This window comes from Blennius ocellaris (assembly GCF_963422515.1).
Source record: "Blennius ocellaris genome assembly, chromosome: 6".
NCBI classification, from domain to species: Eukaryota; Metazoa; Chordata; class Actinopteri; order Blenniiformes; family Blenniidae; genus Blennius; species Blennius ocellaris.
The window spans coordinates 18682619-18708420 of record NC_137655.1 but is presented as its reverse complement, the minus strand read 5'-3'; the positions used below and the strand labels follow the sequence as shown (position 1 = coordinate 18708420).

General features: G+C 42.7%; 1 protein-coding gene across 1 annotated transcript; it reads right to left on the bottom strand.

Moving 5' to 3' along the window:
• Positions 1-1531: 1531 nt before the first annotated feature.
• Positions 1532-25284, bottom strand: fstl1b (follistatin-like 1b). The gene is made up of 11 exons (XM_080498236.1): positions 25176-25284; positions 24978-25034; positions 10142-10243; positions 9882-10011; positions 8182-8214; positions 7549-7679; positions 6728-6846; positions 6247-6359; positions 4873-4983; positions 4661-4755; positions 1532-2945 (listed from the first exon to the last, which is right to left on the bottom strand). The coding sequence occupies exons 1-11, from the start codon at positions 25176-25178 to the stop codon at positions 2904-2906; spliced, it is 936 nt and encodes a 311-aa protein (XP_080354362.1). The 5' UTR covers positions 25179-25284; the 3' UTR covers positions 1532-2903.
• Positions 25285-25802: the final 518 nt, after the last annotated feature.

The following is a 25802-nucleotide window of genomic DNA, read 5'->3' as shown; positions in this document are numbered from 1 at the left end:
ACCAATCCCAGTGAATTCAGAAGCGGCCACAATGCAATCAGTCATTCTTTAATAGATTATGGTCCAGACAGCTGGTAATCCTTGTTAATCCTACCGATTATACGTATATCGATGATACTAACTGAGAACAATTATGTGGTCAACTTTGTGTTGCTTTATGTAATTTTTTAGAATTAGAGAAAATTATGAAAATTAAAACATACTTTCACACTTCTAAAAACACCACACACACGCTGTCTGTACTTGATCAGATATACTGCAAAGAAAACTTGGATTTTGTAGTCCACAGTCACACATGGGCACGAGCTTATACAAGAAACTAATTGATTGGTATAGTCTGAAAGCAAGCCCACTAATAGGTGTGTCAAACTTTTGTTGATGAGCTGCACATAGTTCAATTTGGTCTTGGGTTGAAATGAGAGCAAAATACCTTTATAAATAATGACATTGCAAATGTTTCTTTATATTTTGAGGCAATACGTATTCTTTAAACATCTATATTTTTACAAACCTGAACAAGTTGAAGGGAAATAAGTACATAAAATGATAATGTCTCTCACTGACATCTCGCTTAAGTGGCATTGAACCTGTGCAGTCAGTACATTGGTCAAAGCATAAAATGAGAATTTCTGCTCAGAAACCTTTTGATCGCTCCCTGAAGGTCTCCTGGGGTCCTTCACGGGGACCCGCTCCTACTTTAGCAACCAGATATTGTATTTAGGACTTTTTTTGTTCATTAATACATTGGATTCTCTTTGTAGAAAGGCTTCAGATGACTTCTTCATTTCCTACTGTGCACATTAATATTATCATATTGGACTTTACTCATTTACAGTGTCAGATAGTTTCCTTCAACATTTGGCTCTTCAAGTGCAGTTGTACCATATTGAACAGAAATACACTATTTTTAGGAGTATCAATGATAATTTACATTTAGTTCAGTTTTGTTTTTTTTACTGTGACAAACATATAAAAAAAGTCCTGAAAGTGAAATTAGGCATGTATAACAGGTGTAGTCTTACACTTGTTGGAGTACTTTCAGCTTTAATCTCTTTTTATAATACAATTATGTGCAGCAACTTTACACAATGAATGATTAAACCAACGACAGCTGAATGTGAACGCCCCCTTGCCCACATTGAAACTCTACCTTAAGCGTATAAAGTTTTACTCTAGAGAGTTACATTTACCATAAAATCAGTCAGAGATAGCTTGCAGGAAAAAATGTCAAGTTTTGCAAATTATATAAATTTCTTTCCTGGTAATCTTTTCTGAAATGGGCTGTTTCTTAAACAATTCAGTTCATTGACAAATTCATTGGCTTCCTCAATACATGTTTTTAATCTTCATTCTAATGTGCACAAGCAGTCGGTCCAAAACTGCTAACAAGGGATTCCTGAACTTTGTATGGAGAGAAAATAGATTGATACATTGGTTTCTAATGTTAGCAATTATTTCTTTTTGTACAACAACAATGCATTTCCACATGGAGTTCCTATTAATCATGACTGACACAAACAAAATGACATCATTATAGTGGTGTATGGGCTTTATTTTCATACATACATATCCTTACAGTCTGCACTTTTAAGTATTTAGGTGGAATATAAAGATTCAGCAGGAACCTAGTAATGTAACTTTCACACAGACGTTTATCAGGGATGGAGTCACAAAACACTAGAATACTGCTCAACTTTAGAAAAGCCCGCTCGTTCTCATCACGCTCCGTGGCATTAACAGCCCAACGTGCAGGCAAAGGGAGAGAGACCTGCAGTATATCGTTTGCAGGTTTAAGGCACTGAGTTATATCCCAATTTACGTACAAGTTTTTTTGACAAAATACCACATTTAACAAACCCAACTACTCTCAGCATTGTATTCTAGTAGCACACTCACACACACACACGCACATTTTCCTTGCACCCGGTTATTGATGCGTCTAAGCTACGTTAGTGGACACTGAGGCTAGTCCCTCTGTTAAAGAGTGATTTTGAAAGCACAGGTATAGTGTTGTTGCTGGGTCCAGAGTAATGCTTTACCTGGAGGGGTTTGTACATCATTCAAACACTTCGTCAAGACTTTGGTTTTAATCTCCGCCATGTTGTGGTCGGATCAGGTCTCGCAGCGGTGCAGTTGTAAAAGCGGGACCACTTCGGTCTTCGCCAACTGAAAAACGTTGAACCAAAAAAAAAGCACCGGAGAGACTTGCCTAAGCAAAACATGGGAACAAAATTCATTTCAACTCAAGCCAATAACACACTGTACACAGACATAAAATAATTACTTAGCAGTACAATACAAATACATTTCAGCCTGGTGATCGTCTAAAACCTAATCAAGCTAAAGAGAAAGGAAGAGAAGTGCAATGGTCAAGTAATGGCCAACTGTGGCCGGACTAAATGGCAGGAAAACTATGAGCACGCGTAACTTTACTCTCCTATCCCAACTTTTATTCCAACCATCTGAAACTGTGGATGGTTGAAGTAAAACGCTGCACCAGGTGTCAAGCAGTCACTTCTTCGGGTGGATTACTCGAAGCACCAAACCACACAGCTCTCTCAAACAGCAACTTCCATATTCCAAAACAGTGACGACTCAAAATGTTTTTTTTTTCTTTTCATAATTGTAAAAATATAACAATTGTAGTAAAAATAGCCCCAGCGCTAGTGTGCAGGCAAAGTAATACAATCGAACATGACAGTACTGAACACAAGGGAATCCAAAATATACGCGTCGATTGCCCCCGAATCTAACAGACATCAACACAAATGCTGAAAACACTGTAAAAATGTATAATAATTAACATATTGGAAAAAGTCAGTTTGATGACACTTGGCCAAAAACGGAAATCAAGTATGGAGGAAGGGTGACGGCATGCATCCTCTCCTTCACCGCGTCCTCATTCAGGCCTCCTTTGTGCTGCTCTTCATCTTCTCCACTGTTTCCTGAAAAAAAAAAACAGTTTAAGGAAACATGAGCTGTAGCGAGTCACTTAACATAATGCATAAATATTTACAAGGGATATATCCGCATCTCCAGGCCATACATTTCCTTCTTACTCTATTATGATGATATTCATATCAATGGAATTCTTCCCTCCCCTTGTCAGTATGGAAATTGTGTTATTAAGGTGAAGTTGGTACACCCGAAGCCACAAGGGGACCATTTATTTACATCCCGCTGTGCTTCAGGGGATAGATGACATGACCTCGCTCACTCAGCCAAAACCTTCAGCGCGATCCCCTGAGCTGCCTCGTGAGCGCCGCGCTGTTGCTCACACATATAGGCAAACACGCAGCGATTTGGTTTTCACATACCAAGGTCATTGAGGAGAGGTAATAGCAAGTGAGCTTCAAGAACATGTGTTATTTTTTACATATTTAGTATTGTGAATAATTTAAGAATGTAAGACATGTCGGCGTTGTTACGAATGGGGGAAAAAATGCTTTATAAGGACTAAAAGTTAGAACTATATAATTTAAGTTAGAAGAAAAGTGATTGTTTGGTTTGTTTTGCGATCCAGAAGCAGGTCCAACTTTCGTTGTGTTGGTTACGTTTAGAAAACGTGGTCATATTTTTTCCTTTTAATCATGGGAAGAGGAGCAATGTCACATAAGACGTCACGTTAGAAACTATAAAAGTTTCGAGGGCTTATTAGATATGCCTAACAATCGAAAACAAAGTGATGCCAGCAAAAGTACATAAATGCAGTGGGAAAATAAACAGTTTCACAATTTCACCCCTGTTGATTGATGCAATGTCATTTTGTTTGTTTCTTTTCAATACTCTGACAGCAGCAGTAAATTTGACAGTGATGAAGGTGGCTTCGCTCCGTCTTTGTTACCTTCACGTGAACCGGAAAATGGAGCCTTCCCAACTTTTAACCTTCCCAGTTCCCAACTGCATAAATGCAGAATAATTTCAGAAACAACCGTATGCACCTTTTTATTTGAGGAACGTCCTGATCTCTCTCTACTTACTTTGCCTAATTCACCAATGATCCGTCATCAGCGATTAGCCTTTAGGAGAATTTCAATATGAGGTGATGATTAAACCTCTTTCGAGGGCATCCTGCCCTTTTCAAAATCTATAAGACAATGAAAAATGCCGGGAATCATTTGGCTCCTCTAATCTGCCACCTGCCCTCTAATTCATTGTCATAACATTGTTTTATTGACGTAATAAAGAAAAAGATTTTTCATTTCAGAGCTTTTGATTTACCGTGTCGGGTTTTATGTCAGGAGTAATAAAGCTGCTGATAGCACGGCTCACCGAGCTGTATTAGGTTGGTACACAGTCACTTAAATATGAACACCGACCAAGTCTTCTGCGAATTTTGTTGCGCTCGCGGAGCCGTTTCAAATGCTCTTTGTTCAAAAGTACACTGCAGGTAGTAAAAGTTATACGCTGAAGGAATCTTAAAAGAGACAATGGACCTTATGTTGGGAATCTGTTATATATATATATTTTTTTTTTATAACCAAGTGTAATGCTAAGACCTGTACACAGCAATTACACTTTGAAATAAACTTTGAACCATTTTGATTATGTAAGATTTTCAAGCTTGATAATCACGAATGAAAAACCTCTGCTTTCCAGCTTGAGCAGTCATCAATATGACACAGTCTGTCACTGTTGGACCGGATGTTCAAACACAAACCTGGTGCTTGTTGAGCTCGGCCACGCGGAGGTTCCACTCCTCCTCGGTCATCTCAGCGCCAGCATCTGCTGACTCATCGACAGCCGCCTGTTTGTCTGCACGGATATGCACAATGGTGAGTGGATGCGTTTCGTAAAAGCACTTGTTCAAGCCGTAAAGGTGGTGAGTGGCGCCACCAGGATGAGAATATATCCACAAGGACTTTGCCTCACCAGCGCAGGTCATGGCGGTGCAGACCCAGTTGCCGCACGCACACACGCAGCGGTTACACTCCACCTGGGTCTCGGCTCCATCCTCGTAGGTTTCATCCTCCAGGGCACATTCTGCAGGGCGCACATGACGAGCGACTCAGATAACAGAACGCCGACCAGTGATAACGGAAACAGCGCGACAATGATTTCCATGACCAAGACTTGTCAGCATTCCAAATACCACATGATTCATGCAGTAGCATATATTGGCCACGCTTACATGCCTCTGGCTACTTTTAGCTGAATCATGTAAGAGTCAGCAAGTACTCCAGCGCCCACGCAGAGCCGAGAGTTGGGAAGATTATCAGTAGAAAAAAAAAGACTTGTAAAGTGTGCATCATTATATCTACCCATCAAGACCTGAAAAACGTTCGCTTTGAAGCTGAATGCGATAACTTATATGTGAATTTTAATAACTAACACAGAAAAAGGACACATTTCCCAAAGGGTTAAAATTGCCAAAAAATACACAATTACTTATTAAATCCCAGTAGTTCAGTAGAGTCATTTTTAGCTTTATGGGCCCTGTATGTGTATTAAACACAAGGTTTATCTGAAACAACTCTTGTGCAATTCTCTCTTCAAAGCTGTATGTGACTCGATTATTATTATTTTAAATACTCGTGACATAAGACTGGAAATCACAGTGCAGCCAGCTGGGTTTTTTTTGGAATAACCTTATATTAAGTAAATGTTCCTCGGTAAACTTAACTTCATTGTCCTAACGTTGCACAGGTACTACACATATAGATTTAAACCTAAACAGCTCATGTGCAATTTTCTCGGAGAAGCTCTATGTGACACACAATCACACAATTGAAACAACTGTGGTGGCATGCTGACTGTTACTTTAACAGTGGGAAGGTGAACTCACAACATGTCCACCTCTAAATATAGAAGCTCCCAAACATTCCATCAGAAGTGGCCGAAGATCTTAAAGGGTTAAATTCTCTTCAGCTTAACTAAATTGCCCGTGATGGAGTCTTTATGTGCAGTAAACATAAAGTTTGAAAATTAAATCCTAAGCGGCGAGCCAAATTTGATTGTGTGTCTTCGAGCGCCGAGGTTTCGGGCTCCGCTCTGTTTGACGCAGCTGTGCTTCTGTTTCCTGTGAACTTTACCCCAGATACCTCGGCACCAGTCGACTGGGTTTGGCTGAAGTGATTCCAGGAAAAATGTGTGGCTATATCTTCGGAATAAAAACAAGGAAACAACTCCAGCCACGGCTGCGCTGCTGAGCTCCTGTTTGTGCATTAATATTAATAAACAGCCTACCCATGTGTGCGATACCCTTCCATTATATCAAAATACACAAAGTTGTGCTTTTCAGCTCACTCTTCTCGGGTGGATTGAAGCCGGGCTTCAGGCAGTTGAGGAACTCGTCAAAGCTCAGCTTCCAGTCGGCGTTCTCGTCAGAGAGCTCAATCAGGGCATCGACGCACAAGCTCCTGCGATGCACACACATACACGCAAATGCTGAATTGAAAGGCGTACAGTCGCATAGAGTGACAGCAGGTACAAAAAAAAGCAGTATGCAAAAATCATAATTAGTTTAGAGGCACCCGGCGCAGAGCCCAGATGTTTACGACAGCACTGAGTCCCACAGGAGGCCTTCAGTCATGATGGCTCTGGCCGAGATATAGGGTTCAACGACAAGCTGTGGGACTTAAAATAGCACCCAGATATCAGTCTGTGTATACAAGCATTGCCACTGAAGAAATGCTGTAAGGAGAGGGGAAAAATAAATACCTTTTTTTTTTTTCCCTACACTGCCCTGCACTAAATACTCAGTTTTGCCAAAACCACAAAGACAGACCTGAGCAACTTGTTGCTCTCCTGGTCCGCATAGGACTCCAACTCCACAACAGAGTCATTGTGCTGGATGAACTTGAGCAGCTCTGAAGAGTCCAGCTGAGCGTCGCCGCTGTCATATGTCTGTGGAAACATACACACATTCCATGTCAAACATAGAGAAATAAAGCAGTTTATATTTCTACTTTATTGACAGCCTAAAGCGACATGAAAAAGAATGAGTTTCTATAAAAGCACGTTATTATTTTTGATAAATGAGTATTGACGAAATCCTATTCATTACTCAGAATAACAACTGAACATTTGAGAATCACGTTGCTTGTTTGTGTGCAGAGGCTTTGCAAAGCTGTCTGCTTGAGGCAACTTAACCAAGGAAATCCTGCGGCACCGTGTCAGACATCCATCATTTACACAATGATTTGAAGAGTTTTGTGAACGGCTCATGTACAGAGAGGAGTTATAAAAACGCTCCATAAAATAAGCTTACAAGTACGCTTTCAAAATGTGCCATGCGTTTCTAGGATGGGAACACCGAATTGTTGTTGCAAACTGTTCACAAAAAGCGTTTGCTCCTCTGCTTTAATGCCATTCATGGTGCACTGTGAGAAATCCTCATTAAACTGAACTCCAGCCATCAGCTGACACGCTTGAGAGGTCTGTCACATGAATAATTAGACACAGGCTGAAGCAGCTCCAAGGATCAATGCAGTTGGAGTGGGCCCTGAATAAACTGGGTTATTCTGTAAAAAAGAACGGTGTCGAGCGAACGACGGGCACTAATCGCGACCGGGGTTCTGCACCCCAACAGATAAAGAAACCCCGCACCTTGAAGTATTTGAGGAGGATCTCAGAGAAGTTGGAACCCTTCGCAAACCAGCCATCTGGGACGATCTCCGTCTGCAGCCACTGGATCACGCGACTCCGTAACTCATTGCGGTCAGCAGCGTAGCACACCACTGCAGGGGTGGGAATATTCACAAAGGTCAGGCGCATTAATAATTCAACGATCCCAATCTATCAAGAAAACTCGTTTACAAATGCGACGTGACCTTTGTATATACATTTCTTTATCTGGTTTCACAATGTCCGCTCCATCATACCATAAACCAGTTATTAAAGATGCAATATAGAATTGCAATGCGAGTTCACAGGCCAACTCAGTGCTACTGCTGTAAGGTGCACACAATTAAAATAAACACATACTGGTAAAGAATACACACACCCATGCAAAAAGGGTAAAAGCAAACAGAGAACAAGTCAAATTCACAGAAACTGCATGAAGACTGGTAACAATAAGTCGCAATTCCAATTAACAGCTGTAACAACACTGGGATATTTCTGGCAGATTTAATTCATAATCGAATGTGAAAATTAGCCCAAATCAAAATAATTCACAAATATTGCAAACAGTCGATCTTCAGCACATGCAAGCACACGCATAGAAAATCACAGACTTACCCGGGCTGGCAGCAGCCTGCTCTGTCTTCTTTTCTAAAGGCCATTAAAAGAAAAGACAAAAAAAGCCCAAGAGATGAATAACGCAACACGTGAGGCAAAGGATCAATTGAATGGCCTGAGCCAGATTAACGCAGATAAACGTGCCTGTCACAGAATAGTTGGCCAAAGGTCTGGAAGGAGGACAGTGTAACGTAATGATTTTCCCTGACAACCATTCGAGTCACTGATAAATGTTCGTGGGCCAAGAGGGACACAAAGAGAGTGACCCCGACACTGACAGGCAGGAGAACTAAAAGTACAGTCAAGATAAGATGTTGATATTAGATTCTTTTGAAGGTGAGTCAAGGCCAGAGGTATGGGTGTAACCACTGATGGCTTCAGGTTATGTTGCGCGCCTGGCACACACACGACCAACAATAAACTCATGCACCTCGGATTATCAGTTCATCCATCATACGCCAGTTCAGAGATCACACACTTATCAGCTAAATTAACTCTGCACAGTGTCATCATTTGCTGTCAACGCCAGCACAGCAGGGGCTGATATCAAACAACAATAAAACAGCTGACAGAGAAGAAAGTCAGCATATGGCATGGTGGCTTTCTGACAAATAACCTGGACAGGAACGCCACAAACACCAGAGAATCAATATCAGACTTCAAATGATTGAATCTGTTTTGGTATTAAAGTCTAGTATCTGAAGCCTTTAGTATACACACCACACAACACCTGGACTACTGACATCTCCCTGCGAGATAAAGAAGGCCCAGCAGAGACTGTACTTCCTCAGGAAGCTGATATAAAGTCGCCTCCCTCAACCCCTGCTGAATAATTTTTACTAATCAGCCGGCGGGGACTTTTTGACGCACTGTTGCACTGTGTAATCGTCCAGCTGTACAGAGGAAGGACCTGTGGTGAGGGCGGCAGAGCAAATCATAAACAGGCTACCGTCTCCTGAAAGAGGAGCCATATATACGAACAACTATGAAAGAAGGCCAGCTGTGTTTTAAAGCAGCGCTTCCCAACCTTTTTCTTGAGGGAACCGACTTTTTTTTTTTTTCACTATCTAACTTAAAGGACCCAACCAACCCTAATCCTCACCTGATCTGCCCACTGCTGTCGGGAATACAGACAAAAATCTATAGAAATGGAATAATATACACCTTCTAGCCCCAAACAGTCAATTTGATTCTATTTGATTCTATTCTATTCCAATCTATTCTATTCTATTCTATTCCAGTGAGCCTCTCTCCTGCCTCCAACTTAATATTGGCTCTTTGGTGGCATAAAAAAAAAAAAAAAAAAACATTTCCTTTATTTCCCCAATGTGTGATATTGGTTCACTAGTAACTCACAACAAATCTTCCATCTGGTCTTTATTACCACAGCAGTTTTTTGGTTTGAGGTGAACTCGGATAAAACAAAATGACTATAGACATCTATGCAGCAGATGTTTTAATAGAAAAAAATAATAATAATTGAGTGGTGTTTGATATTATCTAATCACAACCTGTTTTAAAGATATGGCTGCATCTCATTTTAACTTCTTTCAAATACAATATCAGATATGACCTCGGAGTTAATCCAAACCAGAACTGGATAAATACTATGACAACATGGCCATTTAAAAATGATTGCGTGTTCCGAGCCACTTTTTCATTTTAATGGTCCTCCTGTATTATTGCGCTGCGGCTCGTACCGTGGCAGTGTCCGTCATGGGCCACCTGGATCTTCAGGCCAGTCAGACAAGCATCTCTGTGGAGCTCACAGTGATTCCTGTAGGTTTTGCCATTGCTGCCACACACTGACCTCTTGTGGGGCTTGCAGCTCTGGTAAATGAGAAGAAGAACAATAAGTAAAAGGCAAACTTTAAAGCTTTTTTTTTTTTTTTTACTCTCTTACATGGCTTCTCATTTGCCATTTAGTCCGTTGGGCTGCAGAAATAGAGCGAGCACTTACCTCTATGCAGAGACAGCTCGGCTCCCCCTTCTCGTTGACGGCGCACTCTCTCCCGGCCCCGCAGAACACATTGGCACACACTTTGCTCTTGCTCTGCGGCTCCTAACAGGCAAGGAAAACACAGCGTTGGCTCCAGTTTTGCTGGTCTCACACACAGGGCGGCGCTGTTGCATCGGCAACGGGATCCATTAGTATTACAGAAAATATGTTGGCCAACAACTGTGATTAAACATAAAGTGGTAGGAAAAAAAACAAAACAACCCGACAAATGTTTTGCTCTTAGATGAAAAATAAAGCCACTTTATTCTGTACTGAAAAGCACCAACACATCAGCTCTGAGCTCAGTCTGTCAACATTTCTCCTCCAGATGCTCCTAAGAGCTATTTACCCTGCTTTGTTTAAAGAAAGACATCGTCATCGCATTCCTCTTAACTCCCCATCATTTGTACTTTTAGCGTTTGCATATTTACCGAGGACACAGCAACCATTTCAATGAAAGCCAGACTTGCATCAAGAAGCAACTGTGATTTAAACAAGACAGTTATGCAGATGACAATCCAGCCATCATAATCAAGGATTGCAAGCAGGTTGAGAACCATGTAAACAGGCTAAAATTGTGTCTCCTCTGTTTAATGCAAATGTCTCACGAGTTTCAGGCACTTTCTTTTCTATTAGCTTTTAACCTCCCGCTTGTTTTTATTCACTCCTTTTTTTTCTTCTTCTTTGTTTCTTCATCTTTTGTTCTTCCATTTCAGAACACTGCCAGTAGTCTCAAACAAATGAGTTCGCCCGAGTTATGGGGCAGCCAATCACGAGACGCCAAGCGGAGCTCCGAGAGCTGTTTTACGACCCTCATTACCTCCTCCTCTCCCTGTTTGTGTGTCTGTCTGTGTGTGCCTGTGTTCGAATCTGCATGTATGTAATGGGGTGTTTCCACATCTGGAGTCTGAGCTGTGTTTTCCTTTGGGCCCATTCCCATGCTCTGCTAAATCTTTTTTCTCCACCCTGCTTAGTGTAGACACCCTCCCTCCTCCCTAAGTCCCGGTTTCCTGTATGAGCGAGACACAAAGTTGGCCTTCGGCGAGCGAGTGCACGAGAACTGGCTCCCAAGTTTCTGTGTGAGTGCAGGGGTCTGGTATGTAGGTTAAAACGAGGGTGGGTTGTCGGCACCGAACTATCATAAGCTCTAATGACGAAATATAGCAGGATGGGTCATGGGGAGGGGGGGGCTGGTCGATGGTGGTGGAGGAATCACATGAGAGCGTCGTGGTGCCGCTAGTCTAACTCAAAACGAGTGTGAGGAGAGGAATTGTAGGCATTTGCTTCATTCCCATGCGCGGCTCGAAGAGACTCACACACTGGCACTCAGAAGTTGAGGTCATGGAAAATCTTCAAAGCGAACCCTGTGGCCCTCAGCGTGTTGGACAATTCGGTTTGTTAGACACAGATGGGCTGGAGGCCTGTTGAAACCTGCAGAAACCTCCAACAAGAACATAAATAATGGATGGGCTCCTCAGATGAGCTGGGTGCAAAAAGCCGTGGAGCCGTGTCTGTTCATCCCTCTGCCAGCGGAATCAGCGGACGATCACTGACATTTAACTAATGAACACAGCAGCTACAAGGTCCTCTTTTCACAGCCGATTCGAGTGGATTGTTGCCATGGCGAGCGCGCGCAGAGTCTCCTGTTGTGGCTACATCTCTACGGTGTCAATCAAGCGAGGCAAAGTCCCGTAATGAGATCACAACACAGCGTGCCGTTTTGGAGTTTATAAATGACGCCGACTTCATACGCCAGCAGGAAAACAATGGACAAAACAAGTGTGATGTCACCGTCACCAAACAATGGGAGGCTGCCTTATGTGGTCATGAATCATGCCAGTATGTGGCCCAGGGCCGTCACTGTTATGATTCGCAGATATTAGCAGGAGTGGGCAGCCTTTTTTTCCGTTACTGAGGGTGTTCAGAGGCACACAAGTGTCATAGATTTATGTAATTACATAGAAAAAAAAAATATATATATATATATGGAAACAAGTGAAATCAACCTAAAATCTGCTTTTAAACAGCTTCAACATTTACCAGGTTTTATCATCACCTCGCTCGTCTACATCCAGTTCACTGATTTTTAGAGTTAGACGAGATTGGTGGCGAAAGTTAGATAAAAAAAAAAAATCCTAATAATACACTCATGAAAGTATAGTTAATTGACAGAATCACACTATATAATACTTTTTTGAGGATGATCATGTTACACACAGTCATTTTTTAAGAATATACACAATATTAGCAGTATTACCCGCGGTGTGCCGACTTTACATCTTATACAACTTAACGCCACTTTGGCGTTATTTTGTAGTTTCTCTTGAATACTAAAGTTGAATCAATATGGCTTCTTTAAAAAGTGTTTTACAAAAATATTTGCACTTAGTAAATTGCCACCTCTGCTAAGGATGACCATTGAAGCAATTCTTTTAATTGGGGCAACGGTAAGTCAAACGTAAAGAATAAAAACACTCGTGTAAAACCACTGTGTTTCCTGTACTTTCAGTTGCTACCCTCCGTGTTGTAGTGACCCACCTCCACCAAGGTACAACTACTGTACTTGATTACAAGTAGCAGTGCTGCTGGTGAAAACTCTAGTAAGATATAAGTACAAAGCAGTTACTGCATTGTTAATAGCAGGTATTTGACTGACGTTACCTGTCGAAAACATAGCTGTAGGATGGTCTTGGGTTGAGGTCTGCAGCCTTCCTGTGCAAGCTGGCATATTCTCTGTATGCGGCACAGATTTCCTCCCACATCTCAGAAACATGTGGCTCACTAGTTACTCTGAATTGCCCCTGGGTGTTAATGTGAGTGATTGTCTGTTTCTCTGTTTGCGCGTTGTGATGTACTGATGAGCTGCCCACGGTGTATCCTGCCTTTATCCAGCTGGGACCCCATAACTACCGCATAAGAATTGGATAAAGCAGTGTATATCGTGTAAATGGAAAATATCAATACTTGTATTCTCAGTAGCAATTTATGAATTTTATAATCAAAATCAATCACAAATACTCAGAAGTACAAATATAGCCCAAAATACTACTTTATTGCTTCCACCCCTGGTTGTAATATTTGCCGAGATGAATGGTTGACAGAGTCATGCTGGCTGTCTACAGCGTTGTCTCGATGCATCAACAAGCAGCAAGGTCTCCAAGCACAATACATGATTTACAGATGTGGGCGTAGTATTAATGTTCTCTTTCAACTCTGAGAAAATCAATGGGTCTTCTTTTCTTGCATCGAAAACAATATTTAATATGCATACATGATGGAAATGTTGTACCACAGAGGCAATAAGTAGAGTGCATGTAAACACACTCGTTTACCTAATCACCCGCTACAAAAAAAAAAGACATTTAAAAATGTACAAACTCGGCACACGCACAACAAACGAACCCACAGTGACTGTCCTAGTTAAATGACATAAATCTTTCAGTGACAACAAATGGTGGCTTCTCCCCCATTTAAAACTAATGACAGAAGCCCGTGCTTGTCACAAGTGACTGGCGAATCATAACAGAAAAAGAACTGAGTCCATCGTATTCAACAGCTGCCTGGAGCCTATCACTGATTGTGTGAAGACACATTTCACAGCTCACGCTCTTCAACTCTTGACCTTCTCTTCCAATTTTTTTTCTCGTTGCAGTCTCTCTCTCTCTCTCTCTCTCTCTCTCTCTCTCTTTTTTCCTACGGGAATGGAATCGTTTAAATGTTTAAGAAGAGTAGTTGTTAAGTGATCTTTCTTAGCGCATCATTATTTTATTTTTTTACATTTCTCTTATTTCAAGTGTAAGTGTGCTTTAATTCGTGCTCATTTGTGGTTCTATTTGTCTGACAATCCAGATTACTGCTCTTTTACAGCTGCATATAGTACATGTTCCAATGGGAAAAAAAGAAAACAACAATCCAGAAATGCTTTAGAGAACTGGAAGTCATCGGAGTAAAATGCGCCGTGAGAGGAGGAATAATACGAGGAAGCTGTGAAGAGCGTGTGAACATTAAGAGACAGGTAGATGGTGAAGACGATAAGGTGAGGCTGCGTGTGCTCTGAAGTCGATTTCTCCCCTGCTACATGTAGAATGGCTCCATGCTGAGTCCCACTTGAGCTAAAGGGCAATGTATTCTTGCCTTGCGAAATAGAAATAGTTTTTTTTTTTCTGAATTGCTCGTAATATGCACCAAAGAGACAGAATCTGTACACAGTAACACAATAATAAAATAAAAAAATCATCTATCTCCACACATATAAAAAGGACGATGTGAGCAGCAGACTGTTCACACATGTATGCTGTGCAGGCATTTTCTTTTTGCATAATGATGTTATTAGCTAATGTGCACATGCATGCATGCAGCATGTGTGCATACATACTGGAGAGACGTCCCATCGATGTCACGAGCCAATCAATACTTATCTCTTGTAGATGTCACGTTATAAGAACCATGAATCCATTCCCACTGTGCACACTGCTCCTCTTTAGCATAGAAGACGCATTGATTTATTGATAGTAAACATGCTGTGAATATGCTTATTGTCGCATACGCTATAATGTGGGATGACTTTAAGGAATAAATGCATTTAATAGGCGTGTAGCCTTTCCATTAATTAAGGAATCATCACGGTTACACAATTTAGCCCACCACGCTGCACTTCAAATGATCCGATACAACAAAGCTGCACAGTGATTCTTTCCGAGCTTTTTATTCCAGGCTGTTGTGTTGGAGAGCTGTTGATTCAGTGTTATGTTGTGTGGAGGTTGTACTTCTCACTGCTGAACAATTGCACTACATTATAAAAAGGTGAAAGGAAGGATCCAGCATGGTTTGCAGCAACATTTCAATGATACATTTTGATCATTATCCAAATATAAAAAGCTCTAAGAAGTTGGATTGACTGCAGAGGTTTTGCATTTATCAACTGCTTCTCCATGCGACGACAATTCTTTTAACAATAACGATGTCAAATCTGACAATCTGAAATGTTAAAAAAGAAACTCATAAAAATGCCTAATTCGTCTACAGTCTCACTTTCAGCAATAAAGTGGATTAATTTCCAATATTTTGTTTCCGCTTGAGAGCAATTTTCTATATTCCACAAAGTTATTTGGTTAGTACATGATGACATTTAATTTTTTACAATAATATAGCAATTATTTAAAGAAAAGAGAAACTTCAATAAAAACATCACTGTTTTTCTATTTTCATTCAAAATGCTGGAATCATCTGGTGAAGCCTTTTTTTTAATGGGGAAAAACAACAACAACAACAAAAAAAAGGATTTGAATTTGATTGGGAGACTGCCTGGATGATTATGAGAGTTTATCATCAAAACTCACAAAATAAATCCTATTTGAGTCATCAGGGGGTTGTAATAGTAATTCTGATGAGAAATGATGACGCACGGGCTCTTTGTTGCTCCTATCTGTGGCCTAATGGCATCAGTCTGCCGGAGTTTACATACTTTGAAGGTGTGTAATCAGAAAAACACAAATCGAAAGCTCAACCAGTGAAACACTGAGCAACATGTACCCGTTCAGTTCAACCTTTAGAGCGTGGGGGGGGGGGGGATGTAAAGTGAAGGTGATGACATTTTAAAGATCTGTGACCAATGAGAAGCGCCCAAACGTTGCGCACGGAAACATCATGCACATGTTTTCTAAGCTGTAAAAGGAAATGCATGGCGATACAGAACATTTTGCTCCGTGCATGAAAGCCTGTGATGCAGTTCAAATTGCAGCACATTACGTTTGAATGTCTATATTTCTGTAAGATGATTTTGAAAGCCAGAGATTTGAAGATTTATTCAAGGATCTGCATTCTTAGTGGATGGAATTTGTCTTTCATTCACGCTCACTTTGCACTCTTGTTCAATAATCGCTTCATTTCCTGTCACCGAACTTTGGCAACGGTACATCAGGAGAATGACGAAAAACCACACGGAAATGGCGATGGCTCTATGGGCATTACTTGTAACTGTGTGGGCGTCTGAGCCTCGTCACCACAACTGAATTTCTATTTGGTGCCTTTTTTTTTTTTTTTCTGGGGGGGTGATTTTCAGCAGCTTTGCTGTCGGCTTTGCTGTAGCTTAATACTTTATCAAAGGGCATAAAAGAAAGCTCTTGTGTGTGTGTGTGTGTGTGTGTGTGTGTGTGTGTGTGGGTGTATGAAAGGTTTATTGTTATATACTTCACTGAGAATATTATGACAGTGCATCTCAGTTGTGGCAGGGTATTGCAAATAAATATGATCAAAAAAAAAAAAAAACCCACATAGTATATAAAGTCAGAACTCTATAATGGAAACATGTCAGAAAGGGAGTATTTTCTTAAGGTAATAACTAGGTCCTATTGGTGTGTGTGTGTGTGTGGGGGGGGGGGGGGGGGGTATTGCACCATCAACCGGATTGCACTTTCCACACTGCATGCTTCCACTTTCACATCCAAGAATGTTCAATAGCATTCTGAACTTTGTGACATGTTGCACATAATAAGATTATTGTTTATATTTACGGGCAACACAAACCACAACTCTTGGTTTCAATCTAAAATATGAGTCATTATATATAGCCTGCAACTACCACACTAGTGTGTATTGTGTCCGTCCAGGAGGCACCCTGCCTTCGCCAACAGTTATCTGTAATTGGCTCCAGCTCGCCGCATTCCTGAGTCAGTATAGAAAATAGATAGATGGATGTTCAAAAAAACAAATCTGGGTCACTATGAAGGCATGCATATGAAAAAACAGAACAAGAAAAACAAATGAAAGAATAATGAAAACGTCTCGGGTTGGTTTTTTTGTTTTTACATTTAGGCCAAACATGGATAGTGATTGTCTCTTGTCTGGAGTTTTTAAGCTAATTCATAGCGTTGGCCGTAGTTTCATAGCTAATGTAACAAGAGCAGTATTCATTTTCTTACACTTTTCAAGAGTTGCTAAACAAGCGCTGATCTGAATGTTTTTTGTTTTGTGTGTGTGTGTGTGTGTGTGTGTGTGTGTGTGTGTGTGTGTGTGTGTGTGTGTGTGTGTGTGCGTTATTAAACCGAGGACACAGAAGCACTGAGGGTGACAGATGGACGTCCAACAAGGAACCTCAAAATGAAACCCACCATTATACAATTGTGTTTTTTAACGACGAGGGTGTGAATTGATGAAAGCAAAGATAGAAAGGCGGTGGGTAAAGGGTGGAGGGGTTTGGGGTGGGGGGGTTGCATTCCTGAGCTCAGCCGGAGTTCAGGACAGTTCGTCTTGAGCCAAAATCTCCTCAGTATCTGGGTCATGGAGGTGCCCCCCCCCCTGCTCTTCACTTCTCTAGCATTTCCTCTTTCTTTCCTGTGGCGTCCCTCCAACTCGAGACTGTCCGACACTTGCCGTCCGTCAGCTTCACGAGATGTGAGCTCATGCGCCGCGAGCAGAAAGGACAGGCAGAGCTCAAACCGAAGAAGCCTGCTTTCTTCAGCCCGCAACAGGGCCGAACCGGAGTCGAAGTGGAGCGTATCCAAAGAAGAATATGCACCTCTGATCCGCCACGCCTCGTAAGCTAACGATGATCCAGATTCCTCCTTTAAGGAATTTATGCAAGCTCGTGGCTAAATCCATCACACATGGGAGAAACATCACAGACTACCACCGCCTCTCGTTTTGAGTCATTACAGAAAGCTGAAACATTTGCCCTCAATAATTTTAATCCGCTATTTCTCAAAACTGTGCATCTACTCAACTGTATCTTCATTCATAACAAATCAGCTTGTGTCTAATTTCTTCTACTTGACAGCCTCTGGAGATCACAAGTGCCGACAAGCTTCTGTTCGTAGGTAGACGTTCGGCTCCTGTAGAGGCGGCGCCTTCCTCCTTTGAACTCAGCCGTCTGTGTTTAGTGGAATATTTGACAATTGACTGACAGTAGATATAGTGGAAGAAGAAGGATCGGTCGTTGGAATAATGAGGCCAAAGCTGAGCTAATATGAGTCTCCTCTAAAGACAGAGGGGGCTTTGTGAGAGCTTTGCGGGTGGTCCCAAACACTCATTAGAGGCCAGGATCTGAGATTAAACCTGTGGAAACAAGGGGACTCGGGGGTAACAAACGGGTTACAACAATCCGCCTGTTATTCTTCTCCCTGTTTCTTATTCAGTGTGAAAGGAATGCACCAACGGACGGGGATGATGTCACCCCAGCCGCTTATTTTTACCAGCTGAAATGAAGCGACCGCAGCCGGGAAGGACACGAGAAGAAGAAGACGACGACAGGAAAGAGAAGGACGACAGAAAGACGGGGCAGGCGAAGGAAAGGGGACGAGACAGGCAGAGAATAGAAAGCAGAGAGAGAGAGAATGAGAAGGAGAAAGAGAAAGAGAAAAGCAGGAAGTAAGTCACGGTCTGAGCAGAAACACATCTGCTGGCAGTTAAAATGTCACCGGAGAACATAAAATGCCATGAACACGGCACCACCCCCGGTCTCCCCCCTTCTCTGCTCGCCCTGTTGTCACACTGCTGAGACAACAGTGTCCCATGTCCTCGCCACCTGTCTTTGTCCCACCTCTGTTCAACCCTTTGTTCCACATTCCTCCGTCTCATCCATATTTCTCACCTTTCTCCTCACTCTACACCAGATAACCTTGATATTTTTTTTTTTTCCCCCCCTCTAATCCTTTGTAACTTTCTCTCTCTGCCCACTTTGTGTCACATTTCTCTCGCCTCTGACCCGCTCCCGCTCTGTTCTGGGCATTTTTCCACCGCCGTTGATAGGAAGCTGAGTGTGAGAAGGAGGGAGGGCCCAGACTCAGGCCGGAGGAATGAGGAGGTACTCTGCCCTTCTCGCTGCTCCCTCCATGAGGCCGGTATCGGGGCTAAATGGCTGGAACGTGTTTGTACAAGGGAAAAAAAAAAGTCCATTTACAGACTGTGTTTACTGCGTGCAGCATTTTAAAATCCGTACCACTACTATGTTGCAGTGTGATGACAAACTAAAGTAACTACTTTAATAAATATACCATTGGGGAAATTAAGTTTCAGCATCAAAAAAGAGGAAAGTCATATGCAGATTTATTCTAATTCTTTATAAATGGAATTTACACATCTGGTGCAGTTTACTACTGTACAACGTATATCACTTTTACACACACACACACACACACAAACAGCTTTGCTGTCAGCTGCCATGCGAGCTCCTTAGGACTGGAAGACAGCCCTCCCTCGGCACGGCTCCTCAGCTGCGTACCTTCTTTTTTATTCTAATTCATGCAGTCATAATCAAAGCAATCTCCAATATTTATTCTCACGCTCGTACTAATTAAAACTTGGAATAAAGCTCCGGCGTTCAGTCTGACCTTATATTAAATCAAGACATTTAACATGAAAAACTTTAAAAGAGGGCCCAGAAGCTTTTTCAGCATTATTTTCTCGCTGCTGAAATAATAGCACAATGCTTTTCACTCATTTATCGTGCCCTGGGGACACTTTTAAACATGTTTTTTTTTTTTTGTGAACACAAGGCAGACCTCTGCTGAATTCTTCGACAGGCCTGGGCGAGCATGGTGGACATCAAGTGGGACACTTTACTCAGAAACCATTAAAATATTCTTGCCTGCTGAGGAAAATAACATCACAATGTACCTATGGGTGCATGAAACTGTGAGAGTTTGGCAGGCCTATTGTACATGAGCTCATCTTAACAATATGGAGATCGGCGGCAGGAAATCTGCTTATTTTGATCTCGAAGAGGAAAATTCAGTCGGCGTTGTTGAGTCGGAGGTGTGATACGTTCTTGAATGCCTCTGCTGCTCTTTACCAACCACCACCAGGAAGCAGCTTCTGAACCTGCAGCGGTTCTTTCCCTTTTTGTTGCAGCAAATTAGGGTCACTGCCTTACTGGATTACTTTGAACCCTCACCTTTCGAACACCTTTCTCATTGGAATTCATTGATTTTCTTGTGATTTCATCATTCCTTTGATACCTTCAGTGGAGCTTCGCCGTTTTGATAGAAGCGCCGTCATGTTTTGCAGTGGCTCGGCTGCTACTTTGCTTCATGGGCATCATTCCGTTGCTTTTAATCAAGCTGAAGTGCTCAGTTCTCCGAAAGCTGTAATTGGGTGTCACCCGTCCATCCGATTTGAACTCAGAAAGACTCCAGCTTGTGAATGACAATGTTTAAATACCTGCTTTAGGTCCTCTCATCGCTTGGTTTCAAGTATGCAACATACAACAGTGGCTTCTTTTTTATATTGTGGCTGATTTTCAGTAACCTTTAATGGTTCAATATATATTAAAGAGCAGAATGGTAGTGTAATGTATATGTATTTATTATTCTGTATTTAAAGATTTGAAGTAAAATCCTCTTTACTCGCATTTATGAACAAATGTATTGCTTAGGGATTCCAATAGCTGTTGACAACTATACCTTTTATTGTGAATATAACTTGCATTCAACCAAAATATACCACTTTGCATTAGACAAACCATTTGAGGGGTGAGAGCGTGAGTTAGGCAGGTGGGATTTACTGTCTTTACGCCTCTGGTCATTTCCATGGGATTTATAAAAACTACATGGAGTTCTAAAAGAGGGTATGAGAAGAGAACGACACCAGCCAGCCACCTCTTTTCACAAAAGCAAACTGCGTCACATACAGAACCCGATCGCAGAGGTCATAGGACACGAGGAAATTCAACTTTTCAATAACAAGTCATCTCATTGCAACATTCAACCCGTTCTAAGTTTTATCTGCTTTGTGCTCCTTTTCAATTATGTAAGCACACAATCATGCACCTAGCATGATTAACATAAATACTGTAAAAAGAAAGAAAGAATGGCTGTAACATCTGACAGTCAGTTTGACTGCTTTTGACTCTTGAGCTCAAAAGAAAAAAAGAAAACTTGTCCTTCGCTGCTTCTGGTGGAACCACTGCACGAACACATTTTAAGCCTTTATACGAAAACACATGTTCAAGTGTGCGTGTGTGTGTGTGTGTGTGTGTGTGTGTGTGTGTGTGTGTGTGTGTGTGTGTGTGTGTGTGTGTGTGTGTGTGTGTGTGTGTGTGTGTGTGTGTGTGTGTGTGTGTGTGTGTGTGTGTGTGTATGTGCCTTTGAGTGCACAGTGCCGGTAATGATAAGACACAAGTACAGCTGGTAAGCTAAATGAGGACTCCTTTTAAGCCAAGCCAAGAGTGAAAAGAAAACACTGCAGGGACATGAAACGCAGCAACCCCCCACTTTTCTTTTTCTTTTTTTTTCTTCCCCCCCTCCCTGCCCCCTCACCACACAGCCAAGTCTTACCTCACTACCGATCTCCTCAGCTATAATTGCATGGCGGTGGCTTCATCTCCTCTCGGTTTTACATCACTCCATCTCAACACCCTCCCACAATCCCTGCACAGGGTCCACGAGTGGAAGTTGAGCTCCAGTAATTAGAGCAGTACGAAACAGACAGAGGACACAGCGTCCCCCCCCCCCCCACCCCTCATGCTCATGCCTCCCTTCCACCTGGGCAGATATTTTTAGCCCACCTTGAATGAGAAAGAACAAGCATCAACATGGCAACATGGCAGTGTGCCTGAGAGGCCGTGACTCAATCTGAGCCTGCTATGCATCCAGGGCCACAATAACCGGGCCGGCTTCTGCTGCCGTTATTCATCCTGTGCTTTTTTTTTTTTTTTTATATGTTCCCATCAACTGTTGGGCTTTCGGAGAGGAGAGCTTGTGGGGCCGCCCTGTTGGGCGTACTTCATCCTGACATCTGCGTTTTGTCACAATGCAGCCTGCTGATAACTAAATTAACCGCCATGTCGTTCCACCCCTGCCTCGGTGGATGATGCAGGATAACACAATAACAGTGCATGTCATAAAAACGGAGGAAAATAAACACTCCTTCGCCCTCTCGTGCTCTGTTTATATGCTGGTGTGTGTGCACACGGGTCCCCCGAGGCTACAAACTCTTATGACTTTCGTTACGTCTGCATCCGACCTCTTTTGCATATCCAGCTCCCGGTGTGTTTGAGTAAAACATCAACATTTTATCCAGAAGATGCATATCTCTTTCCCAGCTGAGCTTACACACACACACACACACGCACACGCACACGCACACGCACACGCACACGCACACACACACACACACATACACGCTCACACAATTTTCCCCGAGCCTCGACCTCGGCCACCCTGCCACACTACATTTTTGAGCAGCTTATCTTCAAACGCAGTAATTTCTCACTCCGGGAAGCACACAGGCATTCTCCTTCATAATAAATCGGGACTTAGTGTCCAGATTTTAATAGCCTGCACTCATGACAGCAAATAAAAACATCCGTCCACAACGCGGCGAATCGCATTTTCCACCCGTCCTTCCCGAACATTTCTCCTGCTGTGTGCACAGCTAATTTACCACACGAGCAATTATTGAGACATAACCCAAATATCTACCCAACAGGCATCAGGCATCAACAAACAGCCCCCCCCCCCCCCCCCCCCAACACCAACTTGTTGACCTCTTTCAGCACAATCACATGCCAGCTACGGTCCTTCCCACAGCCAGTCAACAACCCCTGTATCATCAAGGTAATTTACCTTTGGAGACCAAATGCCTTCCCACAGTCGCCTCATTTATTTATTTATTTATTTTGTTTGGTCAGCTCAACAGAGCGCTATGTGCTCTGCCTCCGCCATGTCATACCTCACGAATCATGGTCGCAGATTCAATAAAGATGAACAACAGTGGCACATTTAGAAGCCAGCAGGCAAAGACAGGAACAGCAATGGAAGGTCAGCAGTGGGGGGGTGGGGGTGGGGGTGGGGGTGGGGGTGTCGGACGATGAGCGATGTTGTTGCAGTGGAGACACTAATAGCCATCTGCGTTACGCTATAAAGATAGACCCAGCGGAAGACAATCGGTTTAGCCCGTGTTTCACATTTGCCGGAGCTGCTTTCTAATTGAAAAATCGAGGCTGTGATTAGGGTGGAGTTATTCCCCTGTTTATTTTTGTCCACTCTGTAATTGTCGAGTCGGTCAACGCTTGGCGTCAGCACGAGTCCAGGTGTGCAACAGCTGTGTGTTTTCAAAGTAAGGTCATCGGCGTACACCTGGGACGCGTGTGAGTGAGTGTCATTTTGAGATGTTCCATGAATCACTTTCAACAGGCTTTATAAGCACATTGTTACAGCGTCCATGTATTTTGGATAATTATCAAGCGAGGCTCTGGAGGCTCAGAAAATGAGGCCTATTTTTGCACAAAGGCAGGAAACCGGTGAATAATTTGTAGTTTTATGGTCGAATAAGGGATGGATTGAGGGTTTTCAAGCTTTGGAGACTCAGATGTTTATTACTGATCGACCGAGTGTGCGGTCTGGTTTCTAGTCTCCAACTAGTCTGGTTCAAACCGCACTAACTAGTTGCTGGCTGTCGGTTCACTTTTGGCAGAAAGACATGAGAGACGTTTCCCGTCCACTGACTCGGAGTGACTGAATAAATATATGGACGTAGCATGCTCAGCTCACTGTTGCAGCCAAAAAAACAAAACAAAAAAACATGTTATTGAGATCAAATGAAGATGGCATGGTTTGCAATGTCACCTCTCATCAGGATTGTTTGTAGTTTGAAACTGTTGGCACACTGTGGAGTTTGCATGCTGTGTGGTGAGTAAGGCTTCCTCTCACAATCCAAAAACATGCTTATTAGGTAGGTTGGGGGGGGGGGGGGGGGTGTAGATAGAGTAGATGGATGAATGGACAGACAGGCAGGCTGGCAGATAGATAAACGAGAAAATGTAAGGTTGGATACCAAATATGTGAAGAACTAAAACAATGGCGAAATAGAAAAAGGCCAATAATGGAAAAAAAATGTTTTTTAAATACACAGGTAAAGGTCTGCATCTGTCCATATTATCTGAAGTGATCCTCCTCACATGCCTTCCGGCCACCTAATCTTACCAGCACATTACCTCTGTGTTTACTCGGAGGCTGGTCTCCTTAGCGCTGCCATGTGAGACCCACAGGGTGACTATTCCCTCACAGCCAAACACACAGGCTCTGTCTGACTGACCACCCAAACACTGTGTGTGTGTGTGTGTGTGTGTGTGTGTGTGTGTGTGTGTGTGTGTGTGTGTGTGTGTGTGTGTGTGTGTGTGTGTGTGTGTGTGTGCTTGTCTGTCATTAGAGCGGCTGCCACTTGGCAGAGCGTTTCGCTCCACAACATCCTACAATATTGATGAAGAGGGCCATCAAGCCCGGCATAGTGAGCAGAGGTTGAGAGATCCAACACAAAACCCATGCAAGCACGGCCTTCACGTCCCTGCGACCGCCGCCTGTCACTCACCTCCTCTTTACTGTCACTCACCTCCTCCTGCTGTGATGGTAACTTCTGTGTGTGTGTATGTGTGTGTTCGAATTTACATGCAAACAAGCATACAGCCACTTTTCCTGTGCTTCATCTGTGGATGAAAAATTCCCCTGGAGGACTCGACCTCAGCAGCTATTCTGTGTGTGTGTGTGTGTGTGTGTGTGTGTGTGTGTGTGTGTGTGTGTGTGTGTGTGTGTGTGTGTGTGTCACTGTTATGTCTCTATAATGGAGCTCATGATGCCAACAGTAAATGTTATACCCGTCCCTGGACTGAAAACAGCTTGCAATATTTTTTGTTTTGTTTTGTTTTTTCCTTTGTGGTTATGGGACAATAGGCTGACTCCCACCTCAGTTGGGCTCAATCGGGTGGATCATTGCGTGCAAATGTGATCTTTTCAAAAGTGCTCCTGTAGAGACATTAAACAACAAAGCCTCACATGCGTACTGGAAGTTATTTAGAGAAACTTACCTGCGCGTTACAGACAACGGCGGCCAGCAGAAGGAGCACAGCGGCACTTCGCAACATCTGGACGAGGGAGAAGAAGAATAAGAAGGGGGGGGGGGGGACCCGGAGAAAGTATTGGTTTAATGGAGGAAGAATGAACAAAAGCCTCCCTCCTCTTTCGAACCGGACGAGAAAACTTGTGAGGAGAGAATAAACATTTACCATTTTCACCCCACTGGCGGCTGGTCGGAGGAGAAGCGTCTGGACGGAGTGCAGGAGAAAAAAGCTCCGTGATGTCAAGAGGAAATGTGAGGAGCGCTGAGGAATTCCTGCCAGCCCGTCAGTCTGTCTCTCCTCCTCTTTCTCCTCCTCCTCCTCCTCCTCCTCCTCTCCCCACTGCGGCCAATGAAAATGTCCAGAGTCCTCCGAGGACGTTTACAGAGGACTGGAGGAGGGGGAGGGACCTTAGGAAGCGAATGTATTTGATTGAAATGGGTTTGGGTTTTTTTTTTCTTCTTTTCTTGCGCATTACATCTGGCAATAAAAGAAAAGGTCCGCGCGCGCTGCTGCGATCAGTGCGTAATAGCGCGATCTGACTTCACGATCTTAAACTATCATTGAATAGTTCTTTGTTTTGAATGGGGGGAAATAAAACTTGCATCGAATCATTGTGTTTTGTTTTTTTCAACCGACCGGCGGCACCTGTTGGTTAAAGCTGTCGTTTATTCATTTCTCGACGCCAATGGGGGGTAAAAAAACAAACAAACAAACAAACAAAAAACAACCCAGAATAACGCCCTGAAGCACATGTCCCTTTAGATTCAAGTTACTTTTATTGAAAATGTGATG